This window comes from Panthera onca, chromosome A1 (assembly GCF_046562875.1).
Source record: "Panthera onca isolate mPanOnc1 chromosome A1, mPanOnc1 haplotype 2, whole genome shotgun sequence".
NCBI classification, from domain to species: domain Eukaryota; kingdom Metazoa; phylum Chordata; class Mammalia; order Carnivora; family Felidae; genus Panthera; species Panthera onca.
Window position 1 is genome coordinate 8186953 of NC_138339.1, and position 20917 is coordinate 8207869.

The window sequence follows — 20917 nt, forward strand, 5'->3', positions numbered from 1 at the left end:
ACCAGCCCCCATGATTACAACGGCTTCCTACCTACGAGGACTGAGTCACCTCGTCCTTAAGTTTACGACGCCAGAGCAAGGGGAAGGGGAGTCCTTTGTGAATTCGCCCTTCACAACTGGCAGTGGGAAATCGACCAAAAAGGTCCTTTTCTAAGCGAAACGTTCGGCTCCGTATAAACAACCAATTAGTGGCGAAAGGGGGCTGGAGCCAGACTGCGCAAGCGCATTACCTGCCGGCCGGGCGCGGGCGACCGTGCGGTCTCGGCCCGAGGCGTGCGCGCCTGCGCGGAGCCAGGGGGCGGTGCCCTCATGCGTCCCGGTTGCCTGGATACCTCTGCGACACAATTGGTGCCGCTGGCGCTTCCGGGCTGTGACTAGAAGGGGCAGTTGGCGTTCACTTTCCGAGGAGCCCGAGGAGGAGCGGCTGAAAGACCCGGCCGGCCACCCCGGACCTCGCGAAGCCGGCCTCCTGGCCCGCCCCCAAGTCCGGGAGCCCGGCCCCGCCACAGAACCCAGGTCCCCTCCAGGCTCCAGATCCGGGGAGGCTGGGCGGCCAGACCCTTGAGCTGCGCCTGCGCCCCGAGGCTCACGCCCCCACACGCAGCGCACCTTGATTCTTCGCAGCCTGGTCCCGGTCTGCGGAGAGCGATGCCGCTTCCCGACACCATGTTCTGCGCGCAGCAGATCCACATTCCCCCGGAACTGCCGGACATCCTGAAGCAGTTCACCAAGGCTGCGATCCGCACCCAGCCCGCCGACGTGCTGCAGTGGTCCGCGGGGTAAGCGCCTGGGAGAGCCGGCCGCTTCGCGTGGTCCGACGCTCAGGACACCTTTCCCAGCTGGTGTCTACATCTGAGCGTCTAGGAAGCATCGTGGTTGGGTGACCTTCCCAGAAATTACTGCAGAATGCTCACTGTCCTGCAAAGTAATGACAACTCCATCGTGGGAGAGTGGTACTTACTCAGAGTAAAACTTACAAAGCAGTTGCGTCGGGTAAAAAAGTTTCTGCATTGTGTTATAAGACCAAGCCACTGCAGACCCTGTATTTTATTTGTAAAGTGATTTTTTTTTTTTTTTTCCAAGAAGGAATCTTAGGGCTAGGTTCCTCGTGCTAGAGAATCCTCCCAGGCTTAGGTACCTGGGTCAGTTTATTAGAACCCAAACGACCAAGGTCATGTTGGGGTGATTTTCCCAAGGCTGCTGTAAAGGTTAGACTTCGCCCAGCTTAGTTCACAGAAGGCAAATATTTCTTGCAGCAAACATACTATTTCCCTAATTTTAAAGTTGCAAACAGACCTTAAAACCATTAAAATAAACCCATTTGGTTTTGAAAGGAACGTTCTGTGTCCTTTTCAGGAAACAGACTTAGAAACTCAGTCTTATGATCCCAAGAACCAGTATGAATGTAAACGTTTTATTTAGTAACCAGCATATCCAGTTTCTCTCACCTGTAAAACCAAGGTGACCTAGTTCCCTGTGGCCCGCTCTAGCGAATAACCACAAAAGCTGATGGGTGAAAACAACAGGCATGTATTCTCTTACAGTTGTGGAGGCTGCAAGTCCGAAATCAGTTTCGCCTGGCTGTAGTCAAGCTGTCACGGCTTCTGTCCGGAGGCTCTAGGGAGAATCCAGTCCCTTGCCTTGCCTTTTCCAGCTTCTGGAACTGCCTTCCTTGTGTTCTATGGCTCATGGCCCCTTCGTCTTTAAAGCCAGAAGTGTGGCATCTCCAAGTCTCTCCCTCTGCCTCCCTCTCCCAAGGACACTTGTGATTGCATTTAGGACCCCTCAAGATAGTTCAGTACAGTTTTCCCATCTCAGAATCCTCACTCACATCTACAAAAGTCCCTGTTACCACACAAAATGAGATCTGCAGCTTCCAGGATTCGGACCTGGATATCTTTGAGGCTCTTACAGAACGTACCACACAAGGCTGCTTATCAATCCAGTGCTTTGCCTTGTGACAAACATTTCTGTCGGTTGCTTCTGATAGATTCTCTCTGGGTTCTTCCCCCCCCCCCCCCAAAAAAAAAAAAAACTATGGCCTTGGTTTTAACCGTCATTAAAGCATCAACGAAAGTAGGACGTGTAAGAGTTTATTTGTACTGGACAGAACATTCCAAGGTTGAGTCACTGTTTTCTTGGAACATTAAATTATTTTAATTTAAGCTTCACTTTAATTTAAAAGGCTCAATTGAGAACTTTCTGGATGTGCCATGCAACTGTTTTCTCTCGAGAACAGTTTTGGAGTTGAGGAGTAAAAGGAAGCATTATTCACTAAGTAGCGTGTGTGAAATGGTCTCAGCCAGGTCCCAGCTGTCACCAGACAATCTGTTAGGGAGAGATGTTGCTCAGAAGAGGACGAATTGGTCTTTGAGGTTACGGCAAGGCAAGGGTAGCCTGGGTGGCTCAGTTGGTTAAGCATCCAACTCTTAAAAAAGTCTTTTAATGTTTCTTTTTGAGAGAGAGAGAGACAGAGAATCAAGGGAGGGGCAGAGGGAGAGGGAGACACTGAATCCGAAGCAGGCTCCAGGCTCCAAGCTGTCAGCACAGAGCCTGGCGTGGGGCTGGAACTCACGAACCACGAGATCGTGACCTGAACTGAAGTCGGACGCTCAACCGACTGAGCCACCCAGGCACTCCAAGCAACCAACTCTTGATTTCGGCTTGGGTCTTGATCTCACGAGCCCCTCATTGGGCTCTGGTGCTGACCGTGCAGAGCCTGCTTGAGATATTCTCTCTCTCTCTCTCTCTCTCTGTCTCTCTCTCTCTCTCCCCCTCTCTCTCTGCCCCTCCCCTGCTTGCACATGCTGTGCCTCTTTCTCTCAACATACATAAACAAACAAACAAAAACTTTAAAAGACAAGGCAAGGGTATTCCAGGAAGAGGAATGGCATCCGGACCAAGGGATGGTGACAGGAGAAAAAAGCAGAAAATCAGGATGCCTGTGAAGGTAACTGCAGAAGCCTCCAGGAGGCGTTCAGGTTACAAACGAGGCTCTCAGGTGGCAGAGGCGGCTCAGCCTGGCTCCCCCGCCTGTGTTCTCTGCTCTGACGCAACAGCTAGTTGGCCGTACCTTGTTACGTCGCCTGTGCGTCGTGCGGTATGACTGGGGCAAGAATTGGTTCAATGCTATAGGCTGCTTTCTGCTGCACGGGCCTCCAGGGAATTAGCACATCGGGGCTCGCCCCTAACGCAGGCTTTCTCAGCCTGGGCACCGTTGACACTTGGGACAGGACAATTGCTTGGGGGCTGTGGGGAGGGTGGGGCTGGGGGGGGTGTCTGGGCCCAGCAGGGCCCTTTGCAGCATCCTGGCCTGTACCCACTAGAGGCCAGTCGCACCATCCACCCCCTCCTGTGACGACCAGAAATGTCTCCAGAAACTGCCAGGGCCTTCCTGGGGAGGAGAAGGGAGAACCGTTGAGGACCCCTGCTTTAGAGGCTGTGTGGAGGTGGGTGAGTGGCTTGATCGGTGATGAGGAATAAAGTCCCCCAAATAGGCGAAAACCCTAATGAGGAACAATATGACAAAGCTAAACACCCATGCCTCCCCCTGTCACCTTACTTCCACCTTTGTCTCTCTCACTGCTGCCCTTGTGTTAGGTCAACAAAATACGGGTGGAGAGAGGAAAAGGGGACGAGGTACAAAATTTCTGTTAGCCTATCAAATACCTAGCTACGGCTGTCTTTGTTACATAATCAGAGATGTTTCTAATGACTCATATCTTTTATTAGTTTTTAAGTTTACTTTTGAGAGAGAGAGAGAGCTGGGGAGGGGCAGAGAGAGAGAATCCCAAGGAGGCTCCAAACTGCCAATACGAGAGCCTGGTGCGGGGGCTCGAACTCACAAAACGCAAAGTCGTGACCTGAGCTGAAGTCAAGAGTCGGACGCTTAACCGATTGAGCCGCCCAGGCACCCCTCATTATTCAGACCTTTTCGATTATGACCTGTTGCCCTGGCGGAGGATTTGCCATTCATTTCGCTGTGTATATTGTTTCTTTTTGTTGTGTTAGCCATGAGAGTGGCCGGTGACTTGCCTCCAGCGGCTGGCCACCCCTGGCTCGCCTGGTGCCCCCTCCCCGTCCCCGCCAGACAGAAGCCGAGTGTGTGTCTCATCCTGACTCGTTGCCCTAAACTGGTTCCATGCCCTCACTTGTCCCGCTAGAGGCAATATTGGCACCGATGTAAGCACCCATATTCCCACCCAGAAAGGAACAGGGAAAAGGGAAACAATGCTAAAACCACTACTAAATTGTTAATTACTAAATTAATTGCTATTATTACTAAGTTGTTAAATTTAATAAAGCAGTTTCCTAAAAAATTACTAAAACAAGGTACCAGGCAGGAAAGCGTGAAGGGTGGGGGAGGGTGGCCTCTGACTTAGAGGAGTGGGGCAGACAGGTGACCTCCCTGATCCGGGACCGTGTCGGGCTGAACCGAGATGGTCGAAGTCAGGCCCCTTGGAAGGCAGCCAGGCCAACCAAAGGGAGGGCCAGATGCCAGCTGTCAAAATGGAAGGACTGCACTGTGGCATTGCCCTTGGGTCACTGTCGTCCCAAATCTCCGACCTCCTTTGGCAGCATTCCAGGACCCCTCATAGTGTTTGCTTGATAAGAACATGTGTTTCGGGAGCCCCCCCGCCCCTTGGCCTGATGGCTGAGCGGCACGTTCAGCCCGCTGTGGCTTGAGCTCAGTGCTCCTAGGGGCCCTACAACAGGGATTGCCATTATCGGTTTTGCAGACAGAGAAACTGAGGCACGCAGAGAGGGTTAAGTTGGAGAGCCGAGTAGAGGAGCCAAGACCCCTGGAGGGGTCCCAGGCATTGGGGGTCATTTAAGAGACCGCATTCATTACGGTGCTTTCTGTGTATCGACGAGCCTTCAGGGACATCTGTTGCTGTTAGGTATTTTTCAGCTTTGTCAAGAGGAGATCCGCTTCCTGTCAAGGACAGAATTGAAATGCCCGTGGCCACTCAGAAAACGGACACAGGCCTGACTCAAGGACTCCTGAAAGTTTTGCACAAGCAGGTATGAGGGGTCTCTGTTAATCTGTCGGCTCCACGAGATAAAGTGTGGCTGCGTTAACGCATCCCAACACATTTGCGAGGCCTCCGTTCCCTGTGCAAACCCGCAAGATTTAGTCAAAGGAGGGATCCGTTGTATTCAGTGCTCTTTCTCTAGTTGAAAGAACCCAGCATAGCTATTCGTGATTAGATCGTAGGAAAGTGAAATATAATTTCTTTTAAATACCAAATTAAAACGCTAGATGCTCCTGGACTACAAGTCTGAACATTCAACTCCAAACATGGGGGCTGCAAGTCTCTTCTTGAAATATGTTTATAAAAATTTTGTATGTGCTAAAGAAATAATTTGCCGCCTCATTAATCTGAACAGCAGAGCGCCCTTTGGCGTGGTGTCCTTGGTCCAGAGAGCCCGGGCGTGGGCGAGGCCCTTCCCCGCACAGTCTTGGCGCAAGAGTCCCGGGCCGGTGCTCTCCCGACCCATCATCTTGCTTTCAGAGAAACGAGCTGCCAGATTGTGTGTTATCCGGCCAAGCTTGGCAATCGGAATGATTGCGTTGTGTTGCTAAAAATGACATCGGTGGCATCACCTTGATCTTTAAAGTGATTTGTCCCCATTACACTTTTTGACTTACCGTGCTTCTGTGCCGGATACGCTGACTTCTGGAAATCTGGAGGGAAAAACGAATAACCGTCGAAAGGGGTAGCTCGGGAAAAGACACGCTAAAATTGCTCAAAGCATTTCACGTTCAAGACCATTAGCACATCGTGGTAGTTACCAGTTCTCACAGATTGTTTCAAAAAGTGGAAGGAATGAAGTTGTTTTCAGTTTTCAAATTTCTCTTATTTAACTGTTAACACATGAAGCGGGTGGGATTTGAAATGTTTTCATTTTGTTTGTTGAAGTTGATTTTTTTTGTAATATGAAATCCATCGTCACAGTGGTTTCCGTACAACACCCAGCGCTCCTCCCAACAGGTGCCCTCCTCGGTGCCCCTCACCCACCCTCCCCTCCCTCCCACCCCCTCATCAACCCTCAGTCTGTTCTCAGTTTTTAAGAGTTGAAGTTTATTTTTTCTTGCAAAGCATTTCACACAGACCACAGGGAATCACCTACCCCGTGTGCGTGTGCCCGTTTTCCTAAGTCACAATGGGAGGCCGTATTGGCCTCACCGTCCTTTTTCCTTTTGAGAAGTTAACTGTGCCGATGTCGGCTGGCCGCGCCCTCCTGCCGGGCGAGCATCCCCCCACACACCTTCCCCCCCAGCTCTCCCCGGGCTCTCTGTGTTGTGAATTCAGAGCTCATCTCTTCCCAGCATGCAGTCGTGCGCCTGGGATGAGTTTAAAGATTCATCGGCATTATGTTTCACGGGTTTTTAAACCTTAATACTTGCAGACGTAAAAACGTACTGATTTTGTCACACTGTGTTTTCTATACAGTGTAGCCACAAGCAGTATGTGGAATTAGCACATCTTGAGCAGAAATGGAAAAATCTGTGCCTGCCGGTAGAAAACTTCAGAACTCTGCTGCAGCTGGATCCTTGCGAAAACAAAATCGAGTGGATAAAATTTTTAGCGCTCGGATGTAGCATGCTTGGTGGGGTACGTACCTACAAGTAGCGTATTAATCATCCTGGGTAATCATAGGCCTGGCTTGAAAATAATAGAGGTGTTTCAGTAACTGAAGGAAACACTCTCATTACTTTACTCACTTTGTCTAAGAGAAGCAATTTTTTTTTCCAGAGACTGTCATATTTTTTTCAATGTTGATTGATTGATTGAGAGAGACTGAGAGAGCGAGTGAAAGAGGGACAGAAAAGGAGAGAGAATCCCAAGCAGGCTCCATGCCGTCAGCACAGAGCCCAACACGGGGCTCAAACTCACGAACCTCAAGATCATAACCTGAGCCGAAGTCAGATGCTTAACCAACTGAGCCACCCAGGCACCCCTGACTGTCTTATTCTTGGGCTTACAGTTATTTTAAACTTTTTTTTTTAATGTTTATTTATTTTGAGAGAGAGAAAGAAAGCATGAGTAGGGAAGGGGCAGAGAGGGAGAGGGAGAGAGAATCCCAAGCAGGCTCCACGCTGTCAGCGCAGAGCCCGACGTGGGGCTCCATCTCATGAACCATGAGGTCATGATGCTGAGCCAACACCAAGAGTCAGATGCTCACCCAACGGAGCCACCCAGGCGCCCCTGGGCTTACAGTTATTTTAATTTGGGAAAGTTAAAGACTTACGAATGCTTCAATGTTAAAATTGTTAACAGTAGATAAAATATCATTAAAAGTACATTAAAAAAGTAGATAAAATATCATTAAAAGGCATTTGGGTTTTAGAAGAGAATGCATCAGTGACTTTTTATGAAACTACATACAGTTTCGTAAGCAGATGTTATTTTCCTCCTCTGTGGGAAGAGGCGTAAAGTTAGTTTATATTTGAGTTAAAATCTGTGATTAGTAGGTGACAGATATAGTGAACTTGGCTTATGTTGAAGTACGACCGTTGGGAATCAAGACACGGGCGACTCTCCAGTTCCGAAGGTAAGGGCGTCTCTGAACCGAGGGGGGCGGGGAGAGGAGGGACCGGACTGCTTTGGGGATCTGGACGTTCTCTCTCCAGCCCCAGTATTCGAGTCTGTGAGACACCGGGGTCCGGGGCAGGAAGAGCTACCACTGTCCGCTTGTGAAGAAGGGGTTTTTAGGAGGAGAAGTGGCCCCTTCGCTGCCGAGATGGCCACCTGTTTTCTGCCCTCCCTTTTTATAGTCTTTGCACCGCAGAGAGCATAACTGGTAATTCACAGTCCACGCTTCATGACGCACTCATCTCCGGTGTTAATTTTAGACGGTCATTTAACGTCAGAAGCGCCCATGATCCCCACACGATCGCTAACACCAACAATGCGCCGCTGCTGAGGGCCTCTGCTCTCTTCCTCCATTCGATCCCCCTGCCTCCCCGGCCCGAAGCAACCGCTATCCCAAATCTCACGCTTCCTGGGGGCCACGCACATACCCCAAGAAATACGTTATCTCGGGGCGCCTGGCTGGCTCAGTCTGTTTTAAGCGTCCCCCTTCGGCTCAGGTCACGATCTCGTGGTTCATGAGTTCGAGCCCCGCACTGGGCTCTGTGCTGACAGCTCAGAGCCTGGAGCCTGCTCCGGATTCTGTGTCTCCCCCTCTGCACCCCCACCCCCCGCCTCCCCCCGGCTCATATTCTGTGTGTGCCTCTCTCTCTCTAAAATAAATGACCATTAAAAAAAAATAAAAAGAAAGAAAGAACACTATTTTATTTTCGTTGGTTTCAACTTTATGAAAAGAGGATTCTGTTATTAGTAACCTTCTGGAACTTCTTTTCACTCCCAGTTAGATTTCCTTATCTGTCCGTCCGTATCATTACAGACCGCTGTAGGTCGGGCCCCAGTGAGAAAGTGGGAAACCCCAGGAGAGCCAGGTGCCGGCCGGACGCTGCACGCTGAGCTGCACGGGGGCCCAGAGGCAGTGCTCCCACCGGCCGCGGAGAGGACGGCAGCCCCGGGGACCCTCCTGCGGCCAAGACGGGCCCCGACGTGACCGGTGGGAAGGACAAAGTCAGGTTTCGTTACTGAAGCTAACGTTGCCTTGCCTGGTTCATCTGGAACTCCTGTGAAAGCAAGATTTTCATAATGTAAAATGAGTGTCTAATATCTGGACGGATGTTTATGGTGTAGTTGTGAAATTCAGATTTTCCCACGAGGTAGAATGTTTCATCCTGTGGGGGATCCACCTTTGTCACCTTCACTTTAAGCCTGACGGTTAAGCGCTAGATTTGGAGCCAGGCCAGAGCAAGCGACAGGGTCTCTTGTCCACGCGTCGGGTGGGACGCTAGGTGGAGACATCTGGTCACCTTCTGAACGCAACACCGGGGAAGGGGCCAGGACTCCAGCGTGCGCGCCCCTCCTTTCCTCCTTGAATAAGTCTGTCATCCCGGCTGGTCAGTGTGGGGTCTGGTCCCGTCCCCGAGCCAGGCCATCTCGGCAGTAGTGCTTGCCGTGAGCCGTGCACTCTGGAGCCAGGCGGTCGGGGAAGGTCCCCTCCTGCTGGTCCCCGTCCCCTCTGGTCCACCGGCCACGTAGGTGGGGAAGGGAGAGGGGGGCGGGGGGGGGTGCAGCTGGCCCGGGGCAGCCAGGCCCCGAAGGAGAGAGGCCACTGGATGCCCACGCGTCGGTGGGGTAGCGTGGAGGCGCGTCAGCAACCCGAAGCTGTGCCTCGGAGGGGACGGTTGTGGTGTCGTGGGGCATCTTAGCGTTTACGTTCGTGCTTTTTAAAAACCCTTCAGAGGGAGGAGACGGAGCGGTGACGTGGAAGGAAGGGACGAGTATTTTACGACGGATTACTGCCCGTTCACCCTTCCACAGAGGCTTTCCGGTAAACTGGAATCTGGTGGCTGTGTCAGCACAACGGGCTCGACCCCGCCGCCTCCATCCACGGTCTCTGCGTGGCCGGTGGCAGACGCGTCCTCCGTGCTGTCCGTGCTGTCCAATTCCTCTTCGAAATCGCCGGGCAGAGGGATCAAATGCAAGGTCTCTGCGAAGACCAGAAGCTCTACTTAAACTTCAGAGTCCTGTGAATCGCGCCTGCCTGCCTTCCTTGCTTCACAAACGTGTGCTGAGCCCTGCTTCGAGCTGGGCCCCGTCCTGAGTGGACAGAACAGGCAGACGTGCCTCACCGCCACCTGGCTTACCGCGTCGCGAGCCACAAAAGGGGTTCGGGGGCGTGTGGCTGCCCCGGGGCAGGTGGGAGGCAGGGCGGGCGTGCTGGTGACTCCCGCGCCCCCCTCCCCCCTCCCCCCCGCCCCCTGCTCCGATGCTGTGTGATGCTTGCCCGGCAAGATGACATTTCATGTCGTGATCTTTGAGTTTCCATTTCTGCAGCACCGGCAGTGATCCTAAGCATCGAAGCAGGGGATCAAAATTCTTCGCTTTGTTTTTTAAGCTTGAGGACCTCTTTTAGTACAAAAAACAGTTGTGAATGAAGTCCCCGCCACCCTCCGCCCCACACTGAGGGAGGAAGCCCGGAATGGCAAACCACCGGCCCGACGCTCGAGAGCCTCTGAGAGGCATGAACTTCGCTCTGCGTCCGGTGGCCAGGACGCGTGTGTGTAACGCGATTTTCCATCCAAAACGCGCCGCTTACGAATGGGCGTCACGTCCAGGGTTCTCGCCGTGGGCTGGAACGTTCGGGGCCTTGTCTCTATTCTCCTTAATCCTCCAGCAGCCCTCTGCGGAAGGGCCCCTCCCGGGCCTCGCACCATGACTAGTCGTGGAGGGAGGCTCAGGGACTCAGATTGCAAGTGGCAGAGCGGGATCTGAACGCAGACCACGGGCTCCACGCTGCCGATGCACGGCCACCGGGCTCCCTGGGGACTCTGTAGCCCCGGAGTGTGCCGCCCTCGGGTTGGGGCACCGTGTGAGAGCCTGCAGGTTCCTGTCTCAGAGAATAACCACTCCCAAGGACTGTCATTAATATCACTTGATTTCCTAAAAGGAGTTTTACTCTGAAAAGCTCTCACTGCCAGCCTCCTAGCAGGGCCCAGCTGGAATTCTTAGGACAACCTCCAAGCACAGTGGGTCACCACCCCGGTGGCCCAGTGATGGAGGCAGCGTCCTGGCTCGCTCCCCTATTCAGGTTTCCCAGTTTGGACTCTGAGCCCATTCTGAGGTGCCCACGAGAAGTCCTTTTACCGTCTGACCGTGGAAGAGAAACAGCCCCCCCGCCGTGGGTGGGAGCCTCACGTCACAGACAAGTTTGGTAACTGTCTCCACCAGGAGGGCTGCTCTTGGGCCCCTGGGGTCTCCGGCCCCCAGCACCAGGCACCCCACTGCTGAGGGTCTCCCCCAGGGGGGAGAAAGAGGCGGGGTGCACCCCACCCACATGCCTCCACTGGCCTTGTCCCTGTGCTCACACGTGGGGGCCCTCCCTCCTCCCCGGACGGCGACGTGGGCAGCATCGGCCCTCACGAACGGGCGTCTCCCGAGGACTGAGCCCCGCCATCTCGAGAGTACCCGTCCGCCACCCTCACCTGCCGCAGGTCCCCGAACTGAACTGCGTTTCAGATGAGAAAACCCCTGAGGATGAGGAAGGAAGTGAAAAGGTCCTCAGACTTTTTCAGAGTGAAATGCGGGGGTGACACCACTGCTTGAGGTACTGAGCTCTCCCTCCCGGCTGCCAAGGAGACCCCCCCCCCTTCTTCTTTTTAAAGGGATCAGTCACGATGTTACACAGATTGTCACTTCCCCGCTAGCTAAAAGGGGATTTGGGGAGGTGTGAGGTGCCTCTGTTGTCACCACAAGAGCAGCTAAGATTCTGAAACAGAAGCTTCCACAGAGCTGGTGCCCTGAAGCTGCTCAGGAAACAGCAGGTGTCTCCAGGCCTGTTTTGGTCTCCTGTCCCCGCCTGAATCGCATGCGACTGCCACGGCTCAGACTTAAGTGCTGGGCTAGAAGCAAGTGCAGCCACACCTTCCAGAAGAGCTGGTGTCGGGAGAGTGAGTCGGGGCAGGGGCGCCTGCCTACGAGGGTCTTCTGGCTGGAGAGCAACCCTTGGGAGCGGAGAAATCTGGCTCAGGTACAAAGCCAGGCAAGTTGCCTTACGAACCCTCGTGGATATAAAAATGGCTGCGCATCTCATTGCCAGAAATGTTAACACCGGTACCATCGTCGGGCCTTTGCAGAAGGCAGGGATGCTGGGATGTTTTGATGTACTTTTTCCTTAAATACCTCCTCCTCGGAAGCATTGGAGCCACAGTTTCTTAGACCTCATCTGCTTGCTCCGCGAAGGCTGCTTCCGTCCCCATCATCCCTCCTGAGGCTCAGCATTGCCACACCCACCGGCAACTCTCTCCCGCTTGCGACGGATATAAAAGCAAAATCTAACAAAACCACGTGTCTTTGAAAGGTTTCAAGCGGCCCTCGGTCCCGGGTGGTGTGGGAAGTGGCTTTCCAGACACCTGGAGCCCCGGCTATGGCGATGGGGAGCTCTGGGCTGGTCAGGCCTCCTCTCCTCCAGCCCCCAGCCCGGCGCCTGGAGTCCCTGAAGGTGGCAGCTCACCTACCCCCCCCCCCCCCAAAGCCTGGTGGCTCTTCACGTTGCTGGGGTGTGTTCACTGCTCCTGCCCTGCTGGCTTCACCTCAGGCCAGCCGCTCAGCCGCTGGGCCCCACTGACTCCCTTTTAGCCCTCTCCCCCTCTCCCTGCTGCAAGCATGAGGCGTCTTCTCTGGCATGACTATGAGAAGCCGGTCGAGCTCCTGGAGCCTGGTGGAGGTGCACTGCCTTGTTGTGAGGGTCCGCGGAGAGCCGGCCGCGAGGCAGCGAGTCCGCCGGCAACTTGGGTCAGGGCGGGGGCAGGTCTGTCTCCAGTCGAGCCTCCAGATGAGGCCCCAACCCTGGCCAACACCTTGACTGGAGCCGTGAACGGGCCAGCTAAGCAGTGCCGACTCCTGACCCACAGAAACTTAGAGAGAGTAAAGGTGACTCCAGACATTTGTGTGTCCCTCAGGGTGTCAGGTTTGTCCCCCTACGCAGCCTCAGTCCCGGTCAGGCAGGTCCGTGTGTGACCGTCCCATCTGTGTTTTTCTCACTCTTTCCTCCCAAGTGCAGCCCCCTAAACAGCCTGCTCTCTGCAGGGGAGAAGGACCCTGACTGGCATGAGGTGTAAATGCTCCCACCATGGCTGGTCTCAAGCTGCCAATGGGAGGTCAACCCTCTCAATAAACTCCTGGAAAGTTTACAGTCCGCAAGAGCTGGTCCCCTGCACACAGGCCTGGTCCCTGCGTCTCCACGAGGCTCTCGTGGGGTCACCAGGGATCCGATACAGTCTAGCACTAAACCAGCGCTGTCTGCGTGGGCCTTCCCGCTGTGCTTGACGTAGGCAGTGGCTCCCCCACCGTGAGTGCGTGTCCTTGAGCCCTCCTGGTTTGGAGGGAGTCAGCCCGCTCAGAGCTTGTGCCTTGGTGGGAGACGGACGGCTTCTCCCAGGCCTGGCTTTCGGGCTCAAAGCCAAAGTACCGGCAGCCGGGGAGGGGGTGGGGGTGACCGACCCAGGCAGAGGGAGGCACGGTGCACAGGGGCGAAGGGGCTGGTGCTTCCCGGAACTGAGACAAGGCCCAGAGCAGGGCCGGCCCTGCCTGGGGCCTGCACGGTGCCTGACGGGCAGGTGACACGTCTACTTGGTGAGCGTTAGCTCCGCCCCTAGGCATGCGGTGACTCCAAAGGGGCTGGTGAGTTCTGCGCTGGCTTGGGGCCCGTCTTAAGGGGGCTGATACTTCCTCACGTCCTGGAGAGTCGTTCCCATTTTATTTATTTATTTTTTTAAGTTTATTTACTTAGAGAAAGTGTGAGTCAAGGAGGGGCAGAGAGAGAGAGAGAGAGAGAGAGAGAGATTGAGAGATTGAGAATCTCGAGCAGGCTCTGCACTGTCAGTGCCAGAGCTTGACACGGGGCTCGAACTCACCAACTGGGAGATCATGACCTGAGCTGAAACCGAGAGTCAGATGCTTAAGCGACTGAGCCACCCAGGTGCGCCCCCCCCCCCCCATTTTAATATAAAATAAAATCTGTGGATTAACATTCTTTTCAGGCCAATCGCATCGTGATCAGACCTTCCCTTTTCTTTGTTTATGGCAGTTGTAACCTTACCCAGTTCTTCATTTAGATCGAGGAGAACATACCCTTCGGAGACTTCCTGTCAAATACGCTCAGGCGTTTTCTCTGCGGGTGTCTTAGGCTTCCGTTTCAGCGGTGCCAAGTGGTAATTGTTTCCCCCTGTCTGTCGTGTCTCTAGTCACTGAACACTTCGATGAAGCATCTGTGTGAGATCCTGACCACGGACCCCGAGGGCGGGCCCGCGCGCATCCCGTTTGAGACTTTCTCCTACGTCTACCGTTACTTGTCCAAGATGGACTCGGACGTCCCTGAGGGGGACACAGAGTCCTATCTCGCCACTTTAAAGGACACTGTGTGAGTACAAGCCCTCCCCGGAATTCGAGTGTACTGATGCCCGGAGAGGGTCCTTTCTCCCTCTTTTCCTCAGACGACTTGGTTCCTGCGGATCCTGCCGGTGCTGGGAGGGAAGGGCCACGCACACCGGCTCCCAGGTGTCCCTCGGCGGCACCAGAGAAAGCCACACGGCAGGAGGCGGCTTTTCTCCGGGTGTGACCCGGGGGGGGGGGGGGGGGGGGGCGGGGGCGGGGGACACAGGTTCTCTTCACACTTGAGAGGGAGGGTTTATCCTGTCTTTAAGACGAGTTTATCCAGAATTTATCCTGATTCTTTCGGGCGTCAAATGGTTTCACATCACAGCGTGTCAAAGCGGAAGATGGAAGTGTCTCCGCAATGACCCTGCGGGGGGGGGGGGGGGGGGGTGACTTCCCGCCTTGTTCCTTGAATGTGTCCCCTTCTGTCTTTGCTGGGAGGGGCCGGACACCAGACTGACAGAGTGACAGACATGGCCGGCCCGCAGGCAGGGCTGAGGGCCCTGAGAACAAGGGAGGAGAGGCGGACACTCGGGGGCAGGGCACGCGCTGCTCACCAGGCCTTGTCCTCGCCGCCAGACTCTGGTCCCCTCCTGCCCAGGGATGCCAGGGCCAGCGCCCAGACTCCCCAGCTGCCGCAGTGGCCGTCTCTCCTTGCTCTCCTCGGCTCGGCCTCCCGGACCGTGTCGTGTCCCCCCTCCTCCAGGGCCCATGTCCTCCGCCGTCCAGCGTGCCCCTCCCCCCACGTGCCGCCTGCTGACTCGGCACGCGCTCCTCCTGGGGGACAGCACGCCAGGTGACCCCCTTCCTGCCGACACTCCTGACGCCACAGTTCTTGGGGACTCGCCCCTCCCCTCTCCAATGTCCACGGGGATGTCTCTCACCTTCCCCTCTCCCCACCGCCCCTCCCCCTGCAGCTGGCTCCCCACCTCCAGGGCTGCGTCCCGGGAGGAAAATGTACCCTGCCCAGCGCCTCCCTTCTTTCCTGAGACCTCCAGCATCACCCCTGGCATGATAGGAGGGGACTGCCCGCCCTGGGACTGTGCCCTTGACTCCTGGTCCCACCTCGTCTGGTCACAGTCATGCTCTTCCTATGTCAGTCTTAGAGCACGCGCCTGATCTCAGGTCCTCACGGTGGGCGCTGCATAGACCCTGTCCTGTCACCTCGCCCCAGACCCATTCTCTAGCTCCAGACCCAGTCTGTCCCGTGGCCCGGAGGCAGCTTACGCCCTGCCAGGGACAGCAGCATCCCAGAGTTGAACCAGGCTTTCGGAGACTCGCTCCTGCTGTCCCTTCCCTCCCCCCACCCACCTCTGGGAATCTCAGCCCCCCAGTCCTGTTGTGAAGCCAGTCTTGCTTCCCAGCTCTGGACTCAGGTATCAAACCACCCACTTGACCTTCCTGCTGGGATGTCTGTGCACGAGCCAGGCTGAACATGTCCCAGCAGAAATCCACCTTCTTTCCCATGAGTTCCCCCCCTGGTTTCCCTCTGTCCATAAACCGAGCCACCCTCCTCCCCACGAGGGAGGTCAGAGCAGAGACATGGGTGCCCCTGTCCTCCCCTGCCCCCCCTTGACCCATCTCACATCTTTCTCCACTCCTATGTCCCCACCTCCCACTGCCCCTGTCTCTAGCCGTCTGCAGTTAGCTGGCCTTTAATTTTTTTTTAATGTTTGTTTTTGGGAGAGAGAGAGAGAGAGAAAGATACAGAGTGCAGTGGGGGGGGTGGGATGCAGAGAGAGAAGGAGACACAGAATCCGAAGCAGGCTCCAGGTTCCGGGCCGTCAGCACAGAGCCCTACACGGGGCTTGAACCCACGGACCGTGAGATCATGACCTGAGCCGAAGTCCGATGTTTAACCGACTGAGCCCCCCAGGCGCCCCATCAGCTGGCCTTTAAGAGGGAAAACCTCTGCGCCTTCATGGCCTCGGGGTCCCGCAGGCTCTGACCACTGCCCACCCGCAGGCTCGCTCCTCTGGTTCTCACTTGATGACCCCTGCTCATCGTGCTTCAGCCACACGGGTCCCCGAGTGTTTCAAGCAGGCCAAGCTCCCCCACCCCAAGCACGCTTGTTCTTCCTGAACATCCCACCCCCTTTGCCTGGCTGCCCCGCGTCCCTGCTCAGAGAGGCCTCTCCTACAGGCCCCTCTCTGTCCCTCTGTGAGGTCATCTGATGTGATGTTCGTGGAGGGTGGCGACGGGATGCGGTGCTGTCTGCCCGCCCAGCGGTGCCCAGGGGACCCTTGGCCTGCCTGCCCCCCACAGGTGGTGGAAGAGGAGAGATTCAGAGCCTCTAGGGAGCCCGGGTTGTGTCCGGTGAAGAGCCTACTGAGGGAACCGGGGGTGGGTTCTGGCTAGAAGACCCTCGAGAGGCATGATGACTCCGGAAATTTCTGCAGAGGTCCAGACCAGAGCTGACAAATAGGGCGAGGCTGTAGCACTGCCCCAGACTGGGGAGGCTAAGTGGATGGCAGGGGTCGGCGACAGGCTTCCGGGACTGTGGGCCCGTGGGCCTGGGGCTGAGCACCGGACCCCCGCCCCCTCCCTGCCCGCCTGTGCACACTTGCTAAGTAGGCCTCTTTTTGCAGCGGGAGTGATTTCTTTCTACTCGGTAATTCGTCGATTCCCTCCACGATTCCCTCAGTGTTTGAGACACTTCGACTTTGCCAAAGTCAAAGGCGCTGGACATGACCTTGCACTGATGCGCCACAGGTGTGCGTGGGAGAGACGGGCTGGGCCGCACGGGCCTACCAGGGGCCCCCGGCTGAGGAGGTGCCCCGGGGGCTGACCCTGAGATGGCTCTGCAGGGACCTCGCCCCGGAGGTGTGCGAAGCCCCTGGAAGGTTGGAGTGGCCCCTTCCTGTGTCCAGAAGAATCTGGTGCCCTACATTCACGGCGAGATTTGTTCTGAAGCCGTTAGCTACTACCTGAGGTGAAGAATCAGTGGTCCCCAAGGAAGGTCCGCGTAACGTCGCACTCAGTGCTTTCCTTCCATCACTCGGTGGCTGGCTCTTCCTTCACGCGGGGAATACACTCCGCTTGGGCCTTGGTTTGCTGTCCGCACAGCTAACACGGCAAGCACACTGTGCCCGGCGGCTTGAGGACCGTCAGGTCCGCCGTGGCTGGAAATCCTCACAGCCCGGATAGCAAGAGGGCAGGCGGACAGGCATCCTTCTGCAAGATTCTGTTCTTGGTCTCCAAGGAGCCGTGGCAGAGACTGTTTGGCAAGCGGGATCCCCTTGGGAACGTAGGAGATGGTTGCCTTTCGTGGTAAAATACGGTTTAGAGCCACCAACCGGTGTCCCTTTCGCCTGTAAAAACACGAGCCCTCTGAGACCGTTCTCACCTTCCCCGCCGACCACGCAGAAGTTCAGTATTTTTACATCCACTGACGCTGACAATAGTAGTTTGCTAATGTTCACCATCTCTTAAGAAATAAAAGTATCTCTAGTTTTTAACTAGAATCTCTAGTTTAACTAGTTTAACTAGTTTTAACTAGAATCTCTAGTTTTTAACTAGAATCGAGGGACATGCTGTTGTCAATGCCAAAGTTTCATAGACGCAAGACACCCTTTCAGTTTTACTGGACCGACGTTATATATATATTAATGTTTATTTGAGGGAGAGAGAGCGCGCAAGCTGAAGAGGGGCAGAGAAGAGAGGGAGACGGAGAATCCCAAGCAGGCTCCGAGCTGTCAGCACAGAGCCCAGTGCGGGGCTCGGACCCACGAACCGTTGAGGTCGTGACCTGAGCCCAAGTCAGACATTTAACCCACTGAGCCTCCCAGATGCCCCCGGCCAACTTTTTAAATAGAAGGATACTTTTGTTTCAGTAGTGACTAAAATTTGAGGGGTCAGTGAAGAAAAACATATAAAGTATGGATCGTTTCACCTAGAAATAAATGCCCATTTTTATACAAGAAAATAGAATGCTTTCTTTTCAGAGGTAAGAATGACTGATTAGAGACCAGAAAGAATCCATTTTTCTAGGTAAAACTTTTCAATTGTTTTGCGCTTCATAAAAATCGTACTGCGTGCTGTGAGAAATTACTAATAAGTGTCTTTATCTGTTTCCAATTTAGAGACTCTAGAAAGAACGGCATGATAGGACTTTCAGATTTCTTCATTCTGACAAGGAAAGTTTAGGAAACCTCGAAGGGAAAGTGCAGAAGACAGAGCCATTAACACAGAAGAGAACACTTCTTAATGTCAAGTGGTGCCTTTGTAAAACGTTGGCACCAAATACAGCTTGTCATTAACCACATACATGTGTAGCATGAATTTTTCTCCGGGTGGAAGTTCAGTGCGGCCAGTGAAACATGGCAGGGCTGGGGGGTGGGGTGGTCTTCTAAATGATGGCTCTTCACATGCTTCCTGAAGAACCTTACATGTGAAGGATTCACAGCAGGGAAACAATCTTTTTGAGTGAAACGATCTCTGTGGGTGGGAGGGGGAGGGGCAGCGTAAAAACTGGCCACTCTGTTTCCTCCTTGGAGGCTCGCGGCCAGTGAGGTGTTTGCTCCCCGGGGGGAGCACACGTAAGACGCCCCAAGAAGAGCGTCCTCTGCTGAAGCGGGATGTGTTCCGGGAGACGTGGCCCTGGAGAAGGCCTGCTGGCTGGAAGAGGGTCGCGGCCGCCGGGGAAACAAAGTGGACCATTTAGACCACGGAACAGAAATAAGCCTCCCAGGGACACTTGGGTGGCCCAGTCGGTTAAGCATCCAGCTTCAGGGCTCCGGTCGTCATCTCGAAGTTGGTGAGTTCAAGCCCCGCCTAGGGCTCTCTGCTGTCAGTGTGGAGCCTGCTTCAGATCCGCCGCCCCCCTCTCTCTCTGCCCCTCCCCCCATGGTGTGTGTGTGCATGTGTGTGTGTGTGTGTGTGTGTGTCTCTCTCTCTCTCTCTCTCAAAAACAAGTAAAACTTTTTTTTTAATTAAAAAGAAGGGTGCCTGGGTGGTTCAGTCGGTTAAGCATCCGACTTCGGTTCCGGTCATGATCTCACAGCTCGTGAGTTCGAGTCCCGTGTCGGGCTCTGTGCTGACAGCTCGGAGCCTGGAGCCTGCTTCGGATTCTGTGTCTCCCTCTCTCTCTGCCCCTCCCCTGCTCACGCTCTGTCTCTCAAAAATGAGTAAATGTTAAAAAAAAAAATTTTTTTAACATTTATTTATTTTTGAGACAGAGAGAGGCAAAGCATGAACGGGGGAGGGGCAGAGAGAGAGGGAGACACAGAATCGGAAACAGGCTCCAGGCTCTGAGCTCTCAGCACAGAGCCCGACGCGGGGCTCGAACTCACGGACAGCGAGATCATGACCTGAGCCAAAGTCGGACGCTTAACCGACTGAGCCCCCCAGGCACTGCCAAAATTTTTTTAATTAAAGAACTCAGCACCCCAAATCCTTTATCCTTGCTTTATATAAAGTCTTCAAAATGAGATGGCAAGTAATATACCTTAGATAATTTTTCTGATAACTCAGAAGCAGTGTGGCTTGTTGGCTTTCTGCAGATCGACCACCATAGTGATAAAAGTTATCGGTGTTCCAAGACTTGAGAAAACCCAAAGTTAGGAGGAATCGTTTGCTTCAGGGAAGAGGCCCCTCCTGTGTCATCTCTACCAGAGAGCCAGGAACCCTGTTTGGTGCTGGCCCTCCTACAGATAGGACCCTGGCGAGCGGGAAGGTGAGCCATCGATGTCACTGAGCCCCAGAGCTTAGCATGCAAGGTGCCTGTCCAGGGGACCAAGGACCCAGTGTGGGGGCCTGATGGCTTTGGGGCCTGCCGTCTGTTTGGTAGAATTTGTGGTGAGCTGTCTCATCGAGGGGTCATAGGGGAGGGACATACAGCCCCTGCCTCCTGTCGTCACTGGAGGCCACCGACATTCCCCAAAAGAACTTCATCCAGTTGCTGACCAGTCACACTGGCTTGGGTCAAGACGGTAAATTTGGACCGAGTTTTATGAGACTGCAAATGGGTGAATATTATCATAAACTTGCTACCATGGACGTCTGAACTAAAAAACGTAAGTGGGAACCTTCCTCAGTCTATCAGAAAAGCATAAGGTGTTAAGGGAATGAAGCAGGTGAGTGGTAAATAAACTCTGGTCCATCCAGACACCGGGGTGTCAGCTCTAAAACAAATGAGCTGTAGGGGCGCCTGGGTGGCTCAGTCAGTTACGCATCCGACTTCGGCTCAGGTCACGATCTCATGGTTCGTGGGATCGAGGCCCACAGGGCGGGCCCTGCTCTGACAGTGTGGAGCCTGCTTGAGATTCTCTCTCCCTCTCTGTCCCTTCCCCGACTTGCACTTTTAACAAACAAACAAATACAAGAAATGAGCTGTCAAGCCAGGAGAAGACCTGGAGGAAGTTTGAATGCATATTATTAGGTGAGGGAAGCCAGTCTGAAAGGCTCCTTACTATATGATTCCAACTGTACGACATTCTGGAAAAGGCAAACTATGGAGACGGTAACAAGATGAGCGGCTGCCAGGGAGGGGGGTGAGTGGGTGCAGCACACAGGATTTTTCGGGCCGTGGAAATCTGTGCGATACCATAACGATAGAGACCTATCGTTGGGTATCTGCCCAAACCCATAGACCGCGGAGCACCAGGAGTGGGCTCCAGGGTACGTCGTGGGGCTCATCAGCTGTCTCAGCCATCCCCCTCTGGCTGGACGTTGACAGTGGGGAGAGTGGGGTGTGTGTGTGTGTGTGTGTGTGTGTGTGTGTGTGTGTGCGCGCGTGCAGGTGTGTATGGAATCACGTCCTCATGATGCCTGCCACGCGGGTGTGAGTAAACCAGACCCCGCTGGTGAACAGGCTCTGGTGTTTGTCCCTCATCTCAAAAGATGTGCAGCCCCTCAAATTGTTTTGGTCTGACGCGCTGCCCCACGAGGGCCCT

At 54.5% G+C, this 20917-nt stretch overlaps 1 protein-coding gene across 1 annotated transcript; it reads left to right on the forward strand.

The window, feature by feature from the left end:
- Positions 1 to 18288, forward strand: ROPN1L (rhophilin associated tail protein 1 like). The gene is made up of 5 exons (XM_060634356.3): positions 1 to 779; positions 4902 to 5025; positions 6459 to 6620; positions 13835 to 14010; positions 18107 to 18288. The coding sequence occupies exons 1-5, from the start codon at positions 649 to 651 to the stop codon at positions 18168 to 18170; spliced, it is 657 nt and encodes a 218-aa protein (XP_060490339.1). The 5' UTR covers positions 1 to 648; the 3' UTR covers positions 18171 to 18288.
- The last annotated feature ends 2629 nt before the right edge of the window (positions 18289 to 20917 follow it).